The sequence below is a fragment of the Chlamydotis macqueenii genome, chromosome 1, assembly GCF_036417535.1.
Source record: "Chlamydotis macqueenii isolate bChlMac1 chromosome 1, bChlMac1.mat, whole genome shotgun sequence".
NCBI lineage: Eukaryota > Metazoa > Chordata > Aves > Otidiformes > Otididae > Chlamydotis > Chlamydotis macqueenii.
In genome coordinates this window covers 151,195,212-151,211,539 of record NC_141556.1, presented here as the reverse complement: position 1 = coordinate 151,211,539, position 16,328 = coordinate 151,195,212, and the positions used below count along the sequence as shown (strand labels likewise).

The 16,328-nt window shown below is 42.6% G+C and overlaps 1 protein-coding gene across 5 annotated transcripts in view; it reads left to right on the top strand.

Moving 5' to 3' along the window:
• The first annotated feature begins 1,184 nt into the window (after nt 1–1,184).
• TFDP1 (transcription factor Dp-1) overlaps nt 1,185–16,328 on the top strand; it is a 50,514-nt gene continuing 35,370 nt past the window's right edge. For 2 of the 5 annotated variants that reach the window (XM_086770110.1, XM_086770071.1), the window contains exons 1-3: nt 1,882–2,026; nt 2,882–2,966; nt 15,479–15,545. In XM_086770110.1, the coding sequence (XP_086626236.1) occupies nt 2,955–2,966; nt 15,479–15,545 (79 nt within the window). In that variant the 5' untranslated portion in view covers nt 1,882–2,026; nt 2,882–2,954. Of the gene's footprint in view, nt 1,332–1,881; nt 2,027–2,568; nt 2,633–2,682; nt 2,702–2,881; nt 2,967–15,478; nt 15,546–16,328 lie in introns of those variants that run through there. The other 3 variants (XM_086770081.1, XM_086770090.1, XM_086770100.1) reach the window with 3 other exon arrangements.

Below are 16,328 nucleotides of genomic sequence, written 5' to 3'. Positions count from 1 at the left end.
ATTGTAAAACCCAACTCCCCAGCATCTTAAAAAAAAAAAAAAAAAAAAGAGTAAGGTATAAAATGAACTATATGTGAATCTAGTCAACCGACAAAATATTATCTTTTCTGGCAGCTGTGCTAGATTGTTCTGCTCTGTTTCTGTGTAGTGGCTCTGCTAGTCGTGTCTTCTGTTCCCAACTACTCTTCTTTCCCAGGTATCAACAGGAAACAACACACTTTTAGAGAAAAAAAAACGAACCTTTTACTTCCTGCTCCCCTCTTGATTGTGTTACGAACAGCTCTGTATCACGCAGGCTTAGTATTGTCTGCAGCTGCCCCCCATTAACTAGTCTTATATCCGCTCCTACAAGAAATGCAGCTTTTGAGGTATAAGGCTTTGATTTTGCTGCAGTTTCCACCGTTATAGCTATGCCTTTCTAGCCCCCACTCCACATGCTGAAAGGTTTTTGCCAAGAATTACATCATGTTGTATAGTTACATCACACAACCCTAGCTAACACACACCACTTCTCTGGCTGCAGGCAGCTGGCATATAGGGCATGCGAAGATTTCACAGTCTGGAGGTGTCAGAAAGCAGGAGCGCTGGATTTTTTTTCTGTAGATCTGGCCTAATTTGAGCTTGAGGGCATCAGTCGCCTAATGGAAAAGTTTCACTTAGATTACTATAAAATCCGAACTTTAGGACAGACCACTGTCAGCGAACTTGCTCAAGTAACGGCCGGACAAAACGTGATGAGGAAGCACCAGCAGGATGTTGTGGCAACCAACCAACCGCACCGCCCGCCCCTGCCCCGCCGGCTCCGCGCCCTCAGAAACCCGCTCAGCAGCCAGGGCGGCGACGGCCCGGGCTCGCTCCTCGGCCGTGACGCGGGCCAGACAGGCGGGGAGATTGAGCCAGGCCGCCTGGCGCGGCTCGGCCCGGCCCGGCCCTCCCCTCCCCACCCCTCCCCACGGCGGCGGGGCCAAGGCGCGGGTCGTGTCCCGCAGCGATAAGGACGCGGAGGAGCCCGGCGCTTTCCCGCCTCCCCCCTTCACGGCCCAGCGGGGCGCGGGGTGGGGGGGGGGGGGGGGGGGGAGGGGCGGCGCGCGCCCGCCACCACGTGCTCGGCGGCGGCCGGGGCCGAAGAGCGATCTCGCGCCGATGCTTCCCGCGCGCTCGCCGCGGGCGCCGCAGGGCGGGGAGTCGGAAGGCGCGAAAATCCCGCGCATGCTCCCTCCGCCCATGGAGCGGCGGGCGGTTGGCTTAGCCGCTCCGCGTGTGCCCGTGCAAGGCACGCTACACCCCGTGACGTCAGCGCGCAGCGTCACGCCGGTGGGACGCACAAAAGTGTAAGTTTCAATTTTTTTTTTTCCCTGCCAACGAAGGGGAAAAGAAAAAAAAAAATAATAGAAAAAAAGAGAGGAAAGAGCGGCGGGGTCACGCGCGCGGGGGCCGGGGAGGGGTCACTGCGCTCGCGCCCGCCGGCTCCTCAGAGCCCCCCCCAGCCCCCCGCGCGGACAGCCCCTCGGCCGTTGGGGCGCGGGCCGGGGCAGGTGTGAGGGGCCGTGGCCGGGCGAGCGGGCGGGCGGGCGAGGCGACCCGGCCGGCGGGGGCGGCGGGCCGGGAGCCCGCCAAGCTGGCGACCGGCGGGGACAGAGGCGGGCTGGGAAGTGACAGCCCGCCGGGCGAGACACCCCCCCCCCCCCCTCCCTGCCCGCCTCTTTCTCCCGCACCCCCCGCCCTGGAGCGCGAGGAGGGGGGCGGTCCCTTCCGCTCTCCCCCCGCAACCGCCACCCCTCCCGAGCTGCCGTTGGGGCCGTTGGTCTCGCGCCCCGGCTCCCTCCTCCCCTGCCCCCCTCCCGCCGGGCTTGCCAGGCCCGCGCGCGCGCGCCGCCGCACATGTGCAGTTGGGCGCCTCCGCAGCAGCGCGGCGGCGGCGGCGGGCGAAGGAGGGGGGGCGGTTGCTCCCGCTCCGCGCTCCGGGTCCCTGTCTGGGGGCGGCGGCGGGGGATGGAGCCGGCTCTCTCTGCCTTCGGCCGCTCAGGTGCGGGCAGCTGGGGCTGGCCTGCGGCGGGAGGAGGATGGGGGGCATCGGGGGGCGGGGGGGGGGTGTCATTGCAGGGAGTGGGGGGCGCCGCGGGGCGCGGAGGCTGGGGACGGCGGAGGGGGGGGACCCGCCGCCCCCTCCCCCCGCCACCGTCGGTGCCGCCTGGCGCGCGGGCGCGTCCCCCCTTCCTCGTGCCCCCGCCGGCTCTGAGGCGATTAGCGCGGCCCCTCGCTGCCGAGGGGAGAGGCGGCGCGGGGCTTAGGGCTCTGCCCGGGCGGTGAGGCCCTGGTCGGGGGGCGCGGTGCGGGAGGCGGGCGGGCGCTGGGTGTCCAAGGCGCGGTGGCGGCTGCCAGTCTCTGGTCGCGGCCCGTCCGCCTGCGAGGAGGAGAAGGAGGAGGGGGGTGTGCAAGGCCCCTGGGGGAGCTGGCCCCTGAGGCCTACTTGTGCCTGCTGCTGAAAATGGGGGTGGGGAGGAGGAGGAGGCCAAGGGAGTGATCTCTTCCCCCGCCGGTTCTGCCCGCGCCCTGCTCTGCGGTGTTGCAAGGGGCGCAGCTGGACAGGGACCGGCCCAGCGTGGGCTGCCTGCTGCCCCATTGGAATCGGGTACGTGCTGGGGGCAGGGCGCTCCTGCCAGGGGAGAACTCAGCCCCGCTGTTGGAGTGTTTCCCACACGTGAGCGTGGGGTGGGGGGGCCTGAGGGGACGATTTGGTGATGACAAGAAACTTATTCTTCTTCAAAACGTATTTTTTTCTAAGAACTAAATTGTGTTTGGTGGTATTCCATAATTTTGATTGTAAAAACTTTCCCTCCTTTTGTTTTTATAGCTGATGTTGTCTTTACTTGTTTTCTAGAAAATAGCATCGTTGTCTCTGTGTCCTGCAGCCGTCAAGATTTTAAGAGGACTGATTTCTAGTCTTTGGTAACATGGCAAAAGATGTAAGTATATTTATAGCACGTGGTATGTGGAAGCAAGCCTCATAGAATATTTTTGTTTTTATTAACAAAAGCAAACCAGGTCATGCTTTGTAATAGCTGGCATTAATGAATACAGGAAACTTTATCTACGTTGTACATCAAGCCTAAGCTATGTTTTCCTGTAGATGTAACAACATAAACCAGCTTCAGATCTGCAGCCATTTTTTCAGAGTAATTAGTCTTAAGAATTCACTATGGTCATAAAAGCGCTTGGGCCATTGGCATTATGTGTATTCATATTGAACACTAAACCAACTTGGTTTTGAATTGGGTTTAAAAAAACCCAGCAAATAACTGTTCAGATGACAGGGTTGTCATTGACTACTGTTGTCAACTAGCATTGCCTTTCTTGTGTTCAAGGAGACATCAGGTATTCAAGAGAGTGAAGATGGTTCAGTCTCCATCGTATGTGTTCATTGTTTTGTCTGTCCACCAAAAGATGCTAGTTAGTGTCTATAAAAGCAGGATTTGGGGACTTTCATCATAGACTTCCATTACCATTGACGTTAAGGTTAGTGGCTTTGATTCTGTGGCCTTACCTCTTGAACGATATTTACTCTTTACCCATTCCAGTACTTTTACAAAAATGTTGAACAGATTCTGCATTTAAGATGTAATTCATTGTTAATACTTAATTTAATTGGGCCTTCACATTTCCTTATTGAAAGTAAGACAAGATACTACTACATATTCAAATTAGAATATATCTCCCCTCCAGAAAAAAAAAAAAACCAAAACAACAGCATACAAGCTAAGGAAAAGTGATACAATTCAAATTGTTAAACAGCAGGTTATAATCTGATGTGGACTGTTGTAGCTCTCAAATAGTGAGAATTTCCATGAAATAGTGATTGGTTTAACCAGTTAATCTTGTAGAGAATTTTAGTAGTTCAGATGCAACTGAAAAACATCTTAATATGCAGAGTAGCAACCAGAAATACATAGTCACTCAAAGCTTGCCTGGGAGAGATAAGGACAACCAAGTACGTAACAGATAGCAGAGTTCAGAGAATGGAAGGCTGTAGAAGCGGGAAGAAAATGAAAGAGGAATGTTAGACTAGCAGGTGAAATTGAAACAGTTGAAATTGATTGAGATACTAAAGTACATTCGTTTAGTTATTATTAGCTTTTAGGAGAGAGACCAATTAAGTGAATTACTAGCAGCTGGAAATGCAGATAAATATCCTAGAAGGTCTAGTGGGGAGCAGAATGAGAATAAGACATATAATAAAGAACCTCATTTTTGAATGATCTTGCTTATTCTAGAAAAGAGAGCAGTTAAGGGAGGAATAACATACATTATAATAAACTTGAGAAATGGAAGAAGACACTACAGATAGGAAAATAAATTGCTTTCAGTGTCTTTATTACAAGAATTGGTAAGCTGAATTTGGAAAAATGAAAATCTAGGTCAGGTTTTAGGTAAAATTTTAAGTGTACTTAAGCACCAGAACAGGGTGCCTAGAAAGACTATGAAGCCTTAATTGAAGGATTATCAACCTGTTCTTAAAAACCTCTACATATAATTGATCCTGCCTCAGGGAAGAAAGATGAACGGCTTACCTTTTTGCAGACTATTATGTACCCACCATTACATGATGTCTGAAACATGTGGCGAATGCTGGGAAATTTTAAATTTCCAGGTCTGATTATGGGCCCTATTAGATTTGATTTAATGCTAGAAAATAGAGATGCTAATTGGTATAACACTTTTTTGATTTTTGGAAGGGAAGAAGTGATTCCCATCTTTTTTGTCCAAAATTCAAGTTCTTTTCCTAGCGAAATAATGGAATTAATAATGACAGAGTCAATATCACTAAATTGCTGGGCACTGAGTCAGTGAAGACCTGCACCACTGTAAATTTAAACATTCTGACAGGGAAATATTGCCGTTATTAATGGCTTGTGGTTCTGCCATGTCACCTATCAAGTGCACTAACTGACTGTGAGATATAGTGGTGCAGAAGGTGGCATAGTTCATGAATGCCCCCACCCCTTCCTTCCCTTTTTCTCAGCAGAGCTGAGATGGCTAAACTGTGGTAAGGACTGTGCTGCTCCCATGCTAAGTCTGGGCTCTGGGCGGCTTTACATGGCCAAGCATGCTTCAGTGTGCTCCAGCCTGGGAACGCAGGCTCGACGTGTGTCCCACTCTTACTCTGTGCTGCTGGGGCCAGGGCTTGCTCTGGTGACTGTGAAGCAGGCAGTCCTGCAGAGGAGGAAGATCTGAAGGAAGATCTTGTGGATCTGCCACAAGAGAACATGTTCCTACTTAAACCCTCCTCCCACCTGCCACAGGAGAGCACTTTTCTCCTCCTTCTGTTGCTTGCTTCCAGCTTTTCTTCAGATGCCTCTTTATAAAAACTGTAATTTGAAAATACCTGTTATAAAAGTCAAAAACTTGTAAAAGTTTGCAGGCTGAGACTTCACTGGCTAACTGAACAAATGGGGAGCATGATGGAGAGTACTAGCAAACTCGATTAGATGTTTTTATAAAGGAAAAAATTATTACAAAAGTACTGATCAAGTAAGCTGGCAAGATAATGCTTGTGAGTTGTTTGACCCAAGTCTAAATTCTGTTAAATATTACTTTAAAATGTATGTCTCTAATGCTTTTCAGAGTGTAAAATAAAGAGAAAATAAGCAACAAAGCATTGATTTTTTTTAATTTTTATTTTTCAAAAATACTTTCATTTCCTTGGTAGTGATCAGGAAGGTATGGGGGGGGGAGAAGATACATTCATATGTGGCACCTTAATTAAATGCCTGCAGGTGGAGTAATCACAAGTAGTGTAATAGCTGGATAAGTTGAAAAATAATAATGGAAAAAGAAATACTAGCTTGTAGTATCTGAGTATATCAATTAATTTTTTGGAAAACTGTTACTAAAAAAGTATGAGATCTGTAATGCAGTAAAGGGGGAAAAAAGGAGCAAACTATTTTTTTAGTGTGATCTGTTCATGTAAGTGAACATTGTGTGGAGCTGAGAAGCAATTTGAACAGAATCAGGCAGATTGTCTATAGAACATCACATTCAATTCAGAAGATCTTAGTTACTAGAAAGACTTTGTTTCTTTAAATTACAGAAGAAGTAATTTAAAAACATATGGACAAGAGAGTACCAATTGCAGCATCTCAAGGACTTGTTTGCCTTGGGAGTGTGATCATTCCATAGCTTGTCAGAAGCTGAACAGCAAATTGTGTTAAGATGAGGTCAGTAGAGTTGGGTACAGTTTGACATGCACATTTGGGCCACATACATCTTCCATGCAACATATGGGGAGTTCCTTGATCTGAGACAGAGGTAGCCATGACATGCAGACAATCTCTGGAAAGTGCACCTTAGCCAGTATTCCTCATTCTGATTAATCAGTGCCATTCTCTTAAGACTTTTCTGAGTCTACTGTAAACTCTTCCAACGCTTACAGATGTGGCACCTTCTAGGCAGGAGCTGCAGGAGCCAAATGTACGCATCAAGGTCCTCAGCTGACTTATGCTGCTCGCTGGATTAATGGGATTAATAGTTTGGTGCATAGCACAGTTCCCTAAGTGAAGTGGTGACCTGCCCATCCTTGCCATACTTAAAATAAGGCAGGATGCAGCACTGATAGAAGGAGCAGGAATTACTGCAGCAAGAAAGTAAATTTGGTAACTGAATTTTTTGTCTTCCAACTCCTAGTGTAAGACTGAGGACTACTTGCTGGAAGGAGGACTACGTGCCACTTTTATGTATTGGAATTATCTGAAAATTAAGTTGATAAATATTTTTAGTTAACATACTCTCCACCACTAAATTAACAGTTTCTGTAGTGTAGCTGAAGATCCAATTTGTGGTGTGACCCTGGCTCCCCTCTGGCTTACTTCTGTTGCAAGTAAACTGTTGAGGCTTCTCAAGCAGCCATAAAGAGAGAGAAACATTTGGTTCTTTAAGACCCACTGTTAAATAGAAGAGAAGAAGCAGAAGTCACCTGCAGGAACTGTATCTGTTAGAGGGTATAGTCCAATGCACGATATTACAGTGAGTACTGAGAAGGCGGCTAGACGAAAGGAACATGTACCATACCTTCTCATCTTGAAAATTACATCTATATAATACGTTAATAACATAAGTGAAATACTCTGTATAGTAGTAGCTGCTTATGATTGTTTCAGTTGTTAACCATCATTGCATGGACTGTTTCCAGTCATTAAAAAGAGAAATAATTGTTCATGAAGAACATATGGCTGAAAACTAATATGATGTTTTATAAACTTTTTAAACTGTCACACCACTATTAGCCTTCAGAATCCCTCACAGACTAAAGTATCTTTATTGAAGGCTGTTTGTCTGGAAAGCTCGTGCATTTTACCATTTCATAGATTGCTGGCGGTGGCATTGGCTTTGGAACCCCTGATTCTAAAATCAGATTTTAATTATGTTTTATTCTACTGACATCTTTTGCTTGAATTACTTTATGAGGGATTTTTTTCTTCATCTCTAGTTTGCATAAAACTTACTGCATGTCTTTAGTACTTCTTGGTGCTTTTATTAATCTCATTGAGTGGTAGCTATTGCCCATGTATCTAACTTTGCAAAGGAAGGCCTGTGCACATGTGTCAATCTGAGGACACCACGTAAGAAGTTCTGCCTGCACAAAGTTCGGCACCTGATTTAACATTACTGTTTAATAGATCTAAGAGATGTAGGAATTGACGCTGATGGTTTATTTTAATTTAGTGTTTAGAATGCATTTGCCTGTGTAGTTTAATCCAGCCTGTCAAGGTCCCTCTGGATGGCATCCCTCCCCTCCAGTGTGTTCACCGCACCACACAGTTTGGTGTCGTCGGCAAACTTGCTGAGGGTGCACTCTATCCCACTGTCCATGTTGCCGACAAAGATGTTGAACAGGGCGGGGCCCAATATTGGACCCCTGAGGGACGCCGCTAGACACTGTTCTCCGCCTGGACATGGAGCTGTTCCTTATCTACCGAGTGGTCCATCCATCAAACCCATGTCTCTCCAGTTTAGAGAGAAGGATATGTTTTGTATCTTTTTTACATGATGCACTTTCAATGCCTAGAAAGTACTGAAAAGTATTCAAAATATTTTTCAGACTTTCCTTAAAATATCAGCATGTGTTTCTCCTTTTATGTTTATTTTTGGTTATGTACTGGGAATTTCAGTGAGGAAGAGTAGAGAAGTTAAGCCTTTAGTGGATCTTTAGTGATTCATGCACCTTTTTTGATATTGTAGTTCAGCGATTGCTTGGTAACTTGATCTATTTGCCTTTGGTCAGTTCTAATGTGTTCAGAAGTTTACAAACTGAAGATCAAATAATATTATAAAATTAAGTCTTCTAAAAAGGTATCTCAGTCTAAGATTTCAAATGTTATTTTTTTTAAATATGCTTTTTAGAAGAAAGCAGAAGGAAAATGATATTTAAGCTCTCCTTTTTAAGTTGCAAATACACAATAAGTTTCCCTTTTTTTTTCCCCCGATGTTGTTTTGTGTTTATAAGTCAGAAAATAGTAACTCAGAAGTTGGCCTGACACCTTGCCAATTTATTTGTATAAATAAAACATTTTTCTGTGGCCTTCAAGTGTTTAACTTTTTTATTAATTGTATGTGTTAGTTAATGGTAGTGGCTCTATATAGATACATATTTGTAGTATTACTGAGTAAATACACTACTGACAACATGCTGAACGAAAATGCAGCTTTTAAACGTTAAGTTGCACTAGGGTTCACTTATTTTAGTGTTTGTATTTGCTTACCTGGATATCACTTAATGGAGGTTTATTGTGGCTAATTAGAAGTTGGAGGAAAAATGGGCCAATCTTTGCTAAACGTACTCTGTGTTGAAGTGGTTCTCGGACACACAGTGGACAGCTTGATTTTAAAGGTTAACAGTGGTCCCTATCCCCGAAAATGCTGCTGGCTACTTGTGTTGCATTACGTTACACTTGCTAAGCGTCCCAGTATTGCATTCATAGTTATACAGACTTGCTTGAAAATGACGTTGTGGACTGAGAAGGAGGTCAATGAGGCAAATTGTTTCAGAATGAGTCCTGTTTAATATTACTTGTTGATTTCAGCTGTGATTCAGATGCTGTTGAACAAACTGCTGTAAAGATTTGATTTGGCTACAGAAATAACAGTTAATTTAGGTCAAATCTAGAATGGCATCAGGAGCTCATTGTGGAAGTCGCTACTGCTGGTACCTCTCCGCATATGAGTATTTAGTCCAGTAGGACACAAACAATGATATTATTTTCTGATTAGTTTATGTGGTAGAAGTGGCAAACCAGTGCTTTGGTCATATTCACCATAGGAATCTTGTATTCGCTTTTGCTTCATTCTTACAACTTTGTAGTTAGCTTTAAATATTGCAAGGATTGTATCACTAGGGCAATTTAATTATTTTAGGAAACAACCCAATAAAATGATTTTACCTCCTGTGGTATTTTTGATTTGTGTGGCTGCTCAGACTGGACCACTATGTGACTCATCTTCAAAATAAATTATTTAATTTTTTTGCTGAATTCTAGACATGTTGCTCTGTTTCGAAAGAACAGCCAAGAAAGCTAGTGGTCTTGCCATATTCTGCAACAAGGAGGCCTCAGGTGTTACTCTGTGTATACTCGGTGTCCAGCGTAAGTGCAGTATCTGTGAAGCGTATATTCAGACCAAAGATCGACAATGCTTAACTGAGCTACTAACCTGTATTTAGTTTTTACCTTCACAATTCTGTGTGATCCAGATCTTTGATATCTAGTGCTTTGACTGTGCCTTGCTACTTAAGGTGCTAATAATTCAAATTTACTTATTAGAAAGCTAATTTCTATGATATAGTTCATTGCTGAATGGTTGGCAAACACATTAATCTTGAAGATGCTGCCATGAACTGAGGATGTGGTATGATCTCTGTTTCAGAAGGCGGCTACTGAGATGTTAAATAACACATCTGAGAATTTTGCAGGATCAGACTCCTATAGCCTGACTTTAAAAGTTCTTTTATATTAGTTTATACAGTAAGGAATATTTCTCATTGACTTCATTTGCAAAATGAAAGTCAGATGTTTTAAATTTAAGAACTTCCCTTTCCTTTCCTGCAATCCTGTACTTCATATCTTAATTGCCTTTTAATTTCTGAAAAAAAAATTAGTTGGGTGTCTAGAATAGTCTCCTGCCATTACATGATGATTAATTCCCAGAGTGTGTTTGCTCTGGTCCCTGAATGAGATTAGAGTCCAATGGGAAAAATAGGGTATTATCATCTTGTTACAAATGACATTTGCATACGGATAGGGGTGAAAGAAGAATTAAGATTGTTTAAGCAGCATTATTTCTGGTTATAAACTTTTTTCCACTTTGTAGCTGTGCTCATTTTCCATTGTGCATGTTTGTTGCTATTTGATATTAAAATAAGGCAAACAAAAAATGCCTGACATTGTCAGTGAAGTAGTACATAAGAGAATTGCATGGCATAGGGCCCTTACATTTATTGTCTACTTTTAAGCAGTAAAATGACTAGGGTTTCTTGTTCTGTGTGGATCAAGTTAGGTGCAGTTTGCACAAGATGTGTCATTTGCTAGCAGGCTTTACAAATGCCTGTAGACACCAGAGGCATCCTCCTGATGCCTTTGACAAGTTCTGAGAGGAAATGTACTCTTATGGGAATACTTTTCCCTCTCAATTTCTCCATTTTCTGATTCTATCTTTACTCCTTCTTACCTGATCTATTTTGACGTTCTCAGTCCCAAGTACTAGTTTGTTTACCCTTTCAGTCATGGTTTAGAATGGATTGTATTTGCCTTCCCAATTCCCATGTTCTTCCCTTCTCCCTACAGGATTTGACCTCCTTATGCTATTAAAGCTCTCTTTTAGGTTCTCATCTGTTGTGTTTTCTGATTTTTTTCAGTGACCTTGAAGTTCTCTACCTTAACTCTTAATCTGCCATCTTCCATCTGATTTTCTGGCTCGCTTTCTTTCTCTTTCCCAGCCAGTCCCAAAATCATCTGCTTGTTTTTTTCTGTCTCTCCCATTCTGACTCCCATTCATGTTGTATATTTGCCACCCACTTTCTTATTTCATTGTCAAACCCAGTCCTGTGCCTCAATCTAGTGGGCTTAATCTGCTGTTAGCAGCTGAAGATTTCTCTTCTGAGAAATACCTTTTGGTGAATACCTCTGTTTTCATTTATCTCTACCCTTTTTGCTCATCTTTCAGCTGTTTTTCAGGGACTATACTTAAAATGGGCTTGTTACCTAGAAGCAAGATAGAAGAGGTATTGCTGTGGCACAAAAGCACCCTTCTGGTCCCCACATTTACTTATCTCTGAGTGCTACGGGGACCTTCCTCTCCCGTTAAACGTGGTAGACATAGCACGTGTACTTGTTCAGTCTCATTTTAGTCAAACTTCTTGGTCATGCTTTTACAGGTTCCTTGTCCTACAGTCCAAATTCAGCTTGAATCTTTTCAATTTAGTTTAACAGTTTACTGAATAATTTTATGGCAATTTTTATTAAGAGCTTGAGTTGCGAGTCTGGAAGTCTGTGGAAGAAATTATACTTTTGTTGTAAGGGTGTTGAAATTCAAGTCCACAACTTCAGAGACCGTGAACACTAGCTTGTTAGTAAGATAAAAAATATTCTGTAAAAGTCTGCACTAAGGGTTTGGTTTTTTTTTAAATCAGTTAAATACTCTGCATTTTTGGCAAATTTTGTTTCAGATTAATCCCAACAAAAAGATACTTCCCAATTTACTGACTTTCAGGCTAAGGGCACTTGTGCTTTTCAGCTTTTACTTGTAAACAAAACAAAAATAGACTTCCCAGTCCTTATGACTGCTGATGATCTCATAGCAGGCCAAAACGAATTTCAGTTGAATTGATACTAGGGGTTTCTTTATGTAGCCATGGGGAGGTATACATAGCCAACATGTCTCTTTGAAGAGGAAAACAATGCAAAATTGTGAAGTTGCATACACTTATAAAGCTTTCAGAATTGAATACTGAGAGCATGATAATATTTCAAGCAGCCCTGGTGTCATCATCAAAGGAAGTAATGCATCTTGAAATTGAGAATCATGAGAAGATAAGAAAACGTAGAATATGAAAAAAAATTACATTATCAGACAAAAAAAAAAATCAGAATAGCTTGTTACAAGTATCTTGGTAAGGTCTGAAAACTGCGTGTGTTTTCCCATCAGAAAATAGAATTTCCTTGGTGTCTAAACCCTCCTTGGCAGAAGGTTACTTTTCCATTGGGGAAAATCAGATACTTCTTGTTGGTGTGGTGGGTTTTTTTGTTGTTGGCATTTTTGGGGGGTTAGGTTGGTTTTTTTTTTTAATTGTTGTTTATCATTGTGAATCTGTGACTATGATATACCTGATGGGAGCTGTGGTCACATTTTCCTCTACTTTCTTTTTCATCTGGGCAATGCAGAATGCTAGATAGGTTATGGAGGAGTAATCCTGGTCTCTCCTCCAAAATAACCTGGCTTGAGAAGTAGTGGGAATTTCTTTTAAATACACACTGAGAGATTTTTGTGCCTAGTATTTCCATTTTAGAACAAAAAGACACCAGAATTTCATGTGGGATCGAAGTTTTGCTTTTCAATTTTCTCTTGCCAAAAGCTTGTATCTGTAACTGAGGACATTCAAAACTAATGATAAATTTTTATAACCTTAGAATTAAATAGTGTATCCAGAAGTGTGAAGAGTATACTGAGACTGGAGTAACAGAATTTTCACTAGAAATCAGTTTTCCTTATGAATAATAGCAGCTGGGGGTGCTAGTTGCTGTGGGATTTAATAGTATTCTTTCCAAGTAGTTTTCTTGGAGTCTTTCCTAGGCATACTCTTTACAAATGAGTTGAATATTTACCAGCCATTTTAACTGCTAGAGCTGAACCTTTAGTAAGACAGTGGTGTGGAAAGGTGGTGGAACTGTAACTGCTGTACTCCTCATTGGTGTCGTGGTTCCTGAGGGGATTCTTGTTGTTACTCAGTGATTGCTCTTCTCTGATTTTTCCCAAATTGTATTCCCTTGTTGGTTACATGCAGTATTTTTCCCAAATATTCTCCAGCTTGTTGGTGACTTGTGTAATTTCAGTGACACAAAAGCACGGTCCAGGGCCATGTAGTGCAAAGCTGACCCTTTGTCATACTAGATCAGATTGTGTTTGCTGGAGTTACGTATTGTTTGGGTAACATTTTTCACTGTATATTTTAATTATGTAGAAGAAAAATTGAAGCTTATGAGGTTATTTGATAATGTGGTATCGTGGTTGGTTGTATACTTAAGAATAAAATGAATTAATAGAAATTGTTATATTGGAAACTATTCTTGTTTAAGAAAAAGAAAAATAGGAAGCGACTAATAAATAATTGATTACTGAATTGCCTAATTTGCTAATTACTGAAATAATGATTTGTGTAATACTGGAATTTGCTGAGTATCACAGTTTAAGTATTTGAGTTTGGATATCTCCTTAACTGATGTGTGAACGCAATGCAAGTTTGCTTTTGCATATTAAACCGATGAATTGACTTAATAATTCAAAATTATTAAATTCATGTGCTTCTAAAATGAAAGACATTACAGGTTAAACGAGCCATTTTCTTGGTGGTCCACTAATCTCAAACTCAATATATTATATTAAATATGTTTCCAGTCTCATTGATATCTTTTAGATTCTCATGGAAAAAAGAATTAGCAGGGATCCTTGAGTACAAGCCTCCTCTTTCTGCTGATGGATAGAAACTAAAGTACTGCATTTAAAGAAATTATGACAATGAAACTGCCCTTTCTGTGTGGTTTAACACTCTTGTGAAATTGAGGTAGAAAGGATGTAAAGTAACACCCCAAAATTAATTGCCATATAACACGTTGGGTGTCAGTGTTCTGGAATGTCTTATTGCCATGGAGTATAGCTCTGGTAACATCTTTGTAGCTTTAATAACATCTTTGTACATGACACTGGTTTTACATTGATGCATATGGTTTCTTTCTTTGGAAGTGTCTGATATAATGTCTTGCCCTTCTGAATTACGTAGTAAGTGTGATGAAGAGTTAGGCTTATAAAAAGCTCTAGTGCCTGGAAATAGACCAGTAGAATTGTGGTTTGTTCAAGTGGACCTTTCAATCCCTACTGTGGGTAAGATGAAGAACAGGCAGTGTTTGTGTATTGGTAAGTTGTTGCAGTCTTGTTAAAACAATGCTATTTTGTTACTTTTGTGGGGAAAATTAGGAGAATGGAGGACAGAACTACCACAGGCTCTTCATTCTACCCATCAGTTCCACTATCTCCTCACTTAAGTTTTCTTTGTGCCACCAGGTCTTCATCACTGCTGTGCCATTACATGCCACTGCTCTTTATGCTTCCCTTAGCAAAATTTCTCTTCTGCTCACTTCCCAGCCTCTTCCCAATGTTCAGTCATCTTCTTTTCCCTCTTCTCTTTCACTGAGGAGAGAAAGTTTCCCGTCTTGTCAAGTTCCCTGTCTTAAGTAGTCATTGCTGTCACACACCTGGATAATAACAGCACCACAGCATCCTCTAGTGGCTTGCTTGGTTTGCTGAATTCCTGGCAAATTGTAAGTAGGGCTCTTCAGGTAGACTTTTAAGGGAATACCTTTGCTGCTGACTGACAGCAAACCACTTAATTGTGTCTTGAAGATGGGCAGTAGCCTCTAAGTACCAGCTGAGCACAAAATGCAGCTAGGGACTTTTCAGCCTCTGTAACACCACATGCTAAAGTATGGTTAAGTACAGTGTTGACTTTCTTGCTGTTCTTTCTAAATGGAAACAATTTTTGTGTCCTGCGTTCATTATTTTTTTCAGAACTGTTTTGTCTGGAGATAACAAGGAATTACTGCATCAAGTATTTTCTATCAAAAAATTAATAGCATTTTTAAAAAATAACTTCTACTGTGAGCTTTCTCATAGGATGGTTATTACTTTATAAACTTGTATGTAATGCTGTAGCTCTTTCATTTAATAGCTTTATATTCTTATCTTTTAAAAAATAATTGAAAAGCTCAAGGTGTTTCTTCTTAATGCCTTTTTTCCTGATTGAAATGGCTTAAGGCGCTCTGTACCACCTCTAGTGTTTTTGCTATAATGTTACCTTCTGTGGTACGTAAATAGCATCTACATAGAGCAAAAGTGTAGTCAAAGATGTCAGTGGTTCTAATTAGAGGTGTGTAGACTCTGTTAAAACGGTACATATAACACTATAAGACCTTAGGAAACAAAATAGCAAATTAATTTTAAACAAATTTTCTGCTTGTGTTTTAAGAATGTATTACTTAAAAAAAATCAAGGTTTTAAAGTTTGTCAAATACTATGCCACAAACAGTGCCGTTACATAGTGGCAGATTTATGAGAAAATGTGAGTGGTAGCAGCAGAGACTTCTGGTATGATTTCTTCCATATTTAACAATAAAAAGTTGTCTATGTTTGTAAATTTAATAAAATATACTTTCTTTAACAGGCTGGACTAATTGAAGCCAATGGAGAGCTTAAGGTGTTTATAGACCAAAACCTAAGTCCTGGAAAAGGTAAGAACAAATTTCTAGTAAGACTCTTCATTTCTTGATTTTTAGCTGTTGTGCTTATAACTGACTTGGATCGAGAGCAGCCCTGAGGAGAAGGACTTGGGAATGCTGGTCAACAAGAAGCTCAACATGAGCTGACAGTGCGCCCTTGCGGCCCAGAAGGCCAACCGTATCCTGGCCTGCATCAAGAGGAGCGTGGCCAGCAGATCGAGGGAGGTGATTCTCCCCCTCTACTCTGCCCTGGTGAGACCCCACCTGGAGTACTGTGTCCAGCTCTGGAGCCCCCAGCACAAGGAGGACATGAACCAGTTGGAGAAGGTCCAGAGGAGGGCCATGAAGATGATCAGAGGGCTGGAGCACCTCTCCTATGAGGACAGGCTGAGAGAGTTGGGGCTGTTCAGCCTGGAGAAGAGGAGGCTCTGGGGAGACCTTATAGCTGCCTTACAGTACCTCAAGGGTGCCTACAAGAAAGATGGGGATAGGCTGTTCAGTAAGGCCTGTTGCGATAGAACAAGGGGTTATGGTTTTAAAATAGTGGGAGATAGATTTAGGTTGGATATTAGGGAAAAAATTTTTACAGTGCGAGCTGTAGAACACTGGCACAGGTTGCCCAGAGAGGTGGTGGAAGCCCCATCCCTGGAAACGTTCAAGGCCAGGCTGGATGAGGCTCTGAGCAACCTGACCTAGTCAGGGATGTCCCTGCTTCTTGCAGGGGGGTTGGACTAGATGACCTTTGAAGGTCTCTTCCAACTCTAACTATTCTATGATTCTATGACTTTAAACTGC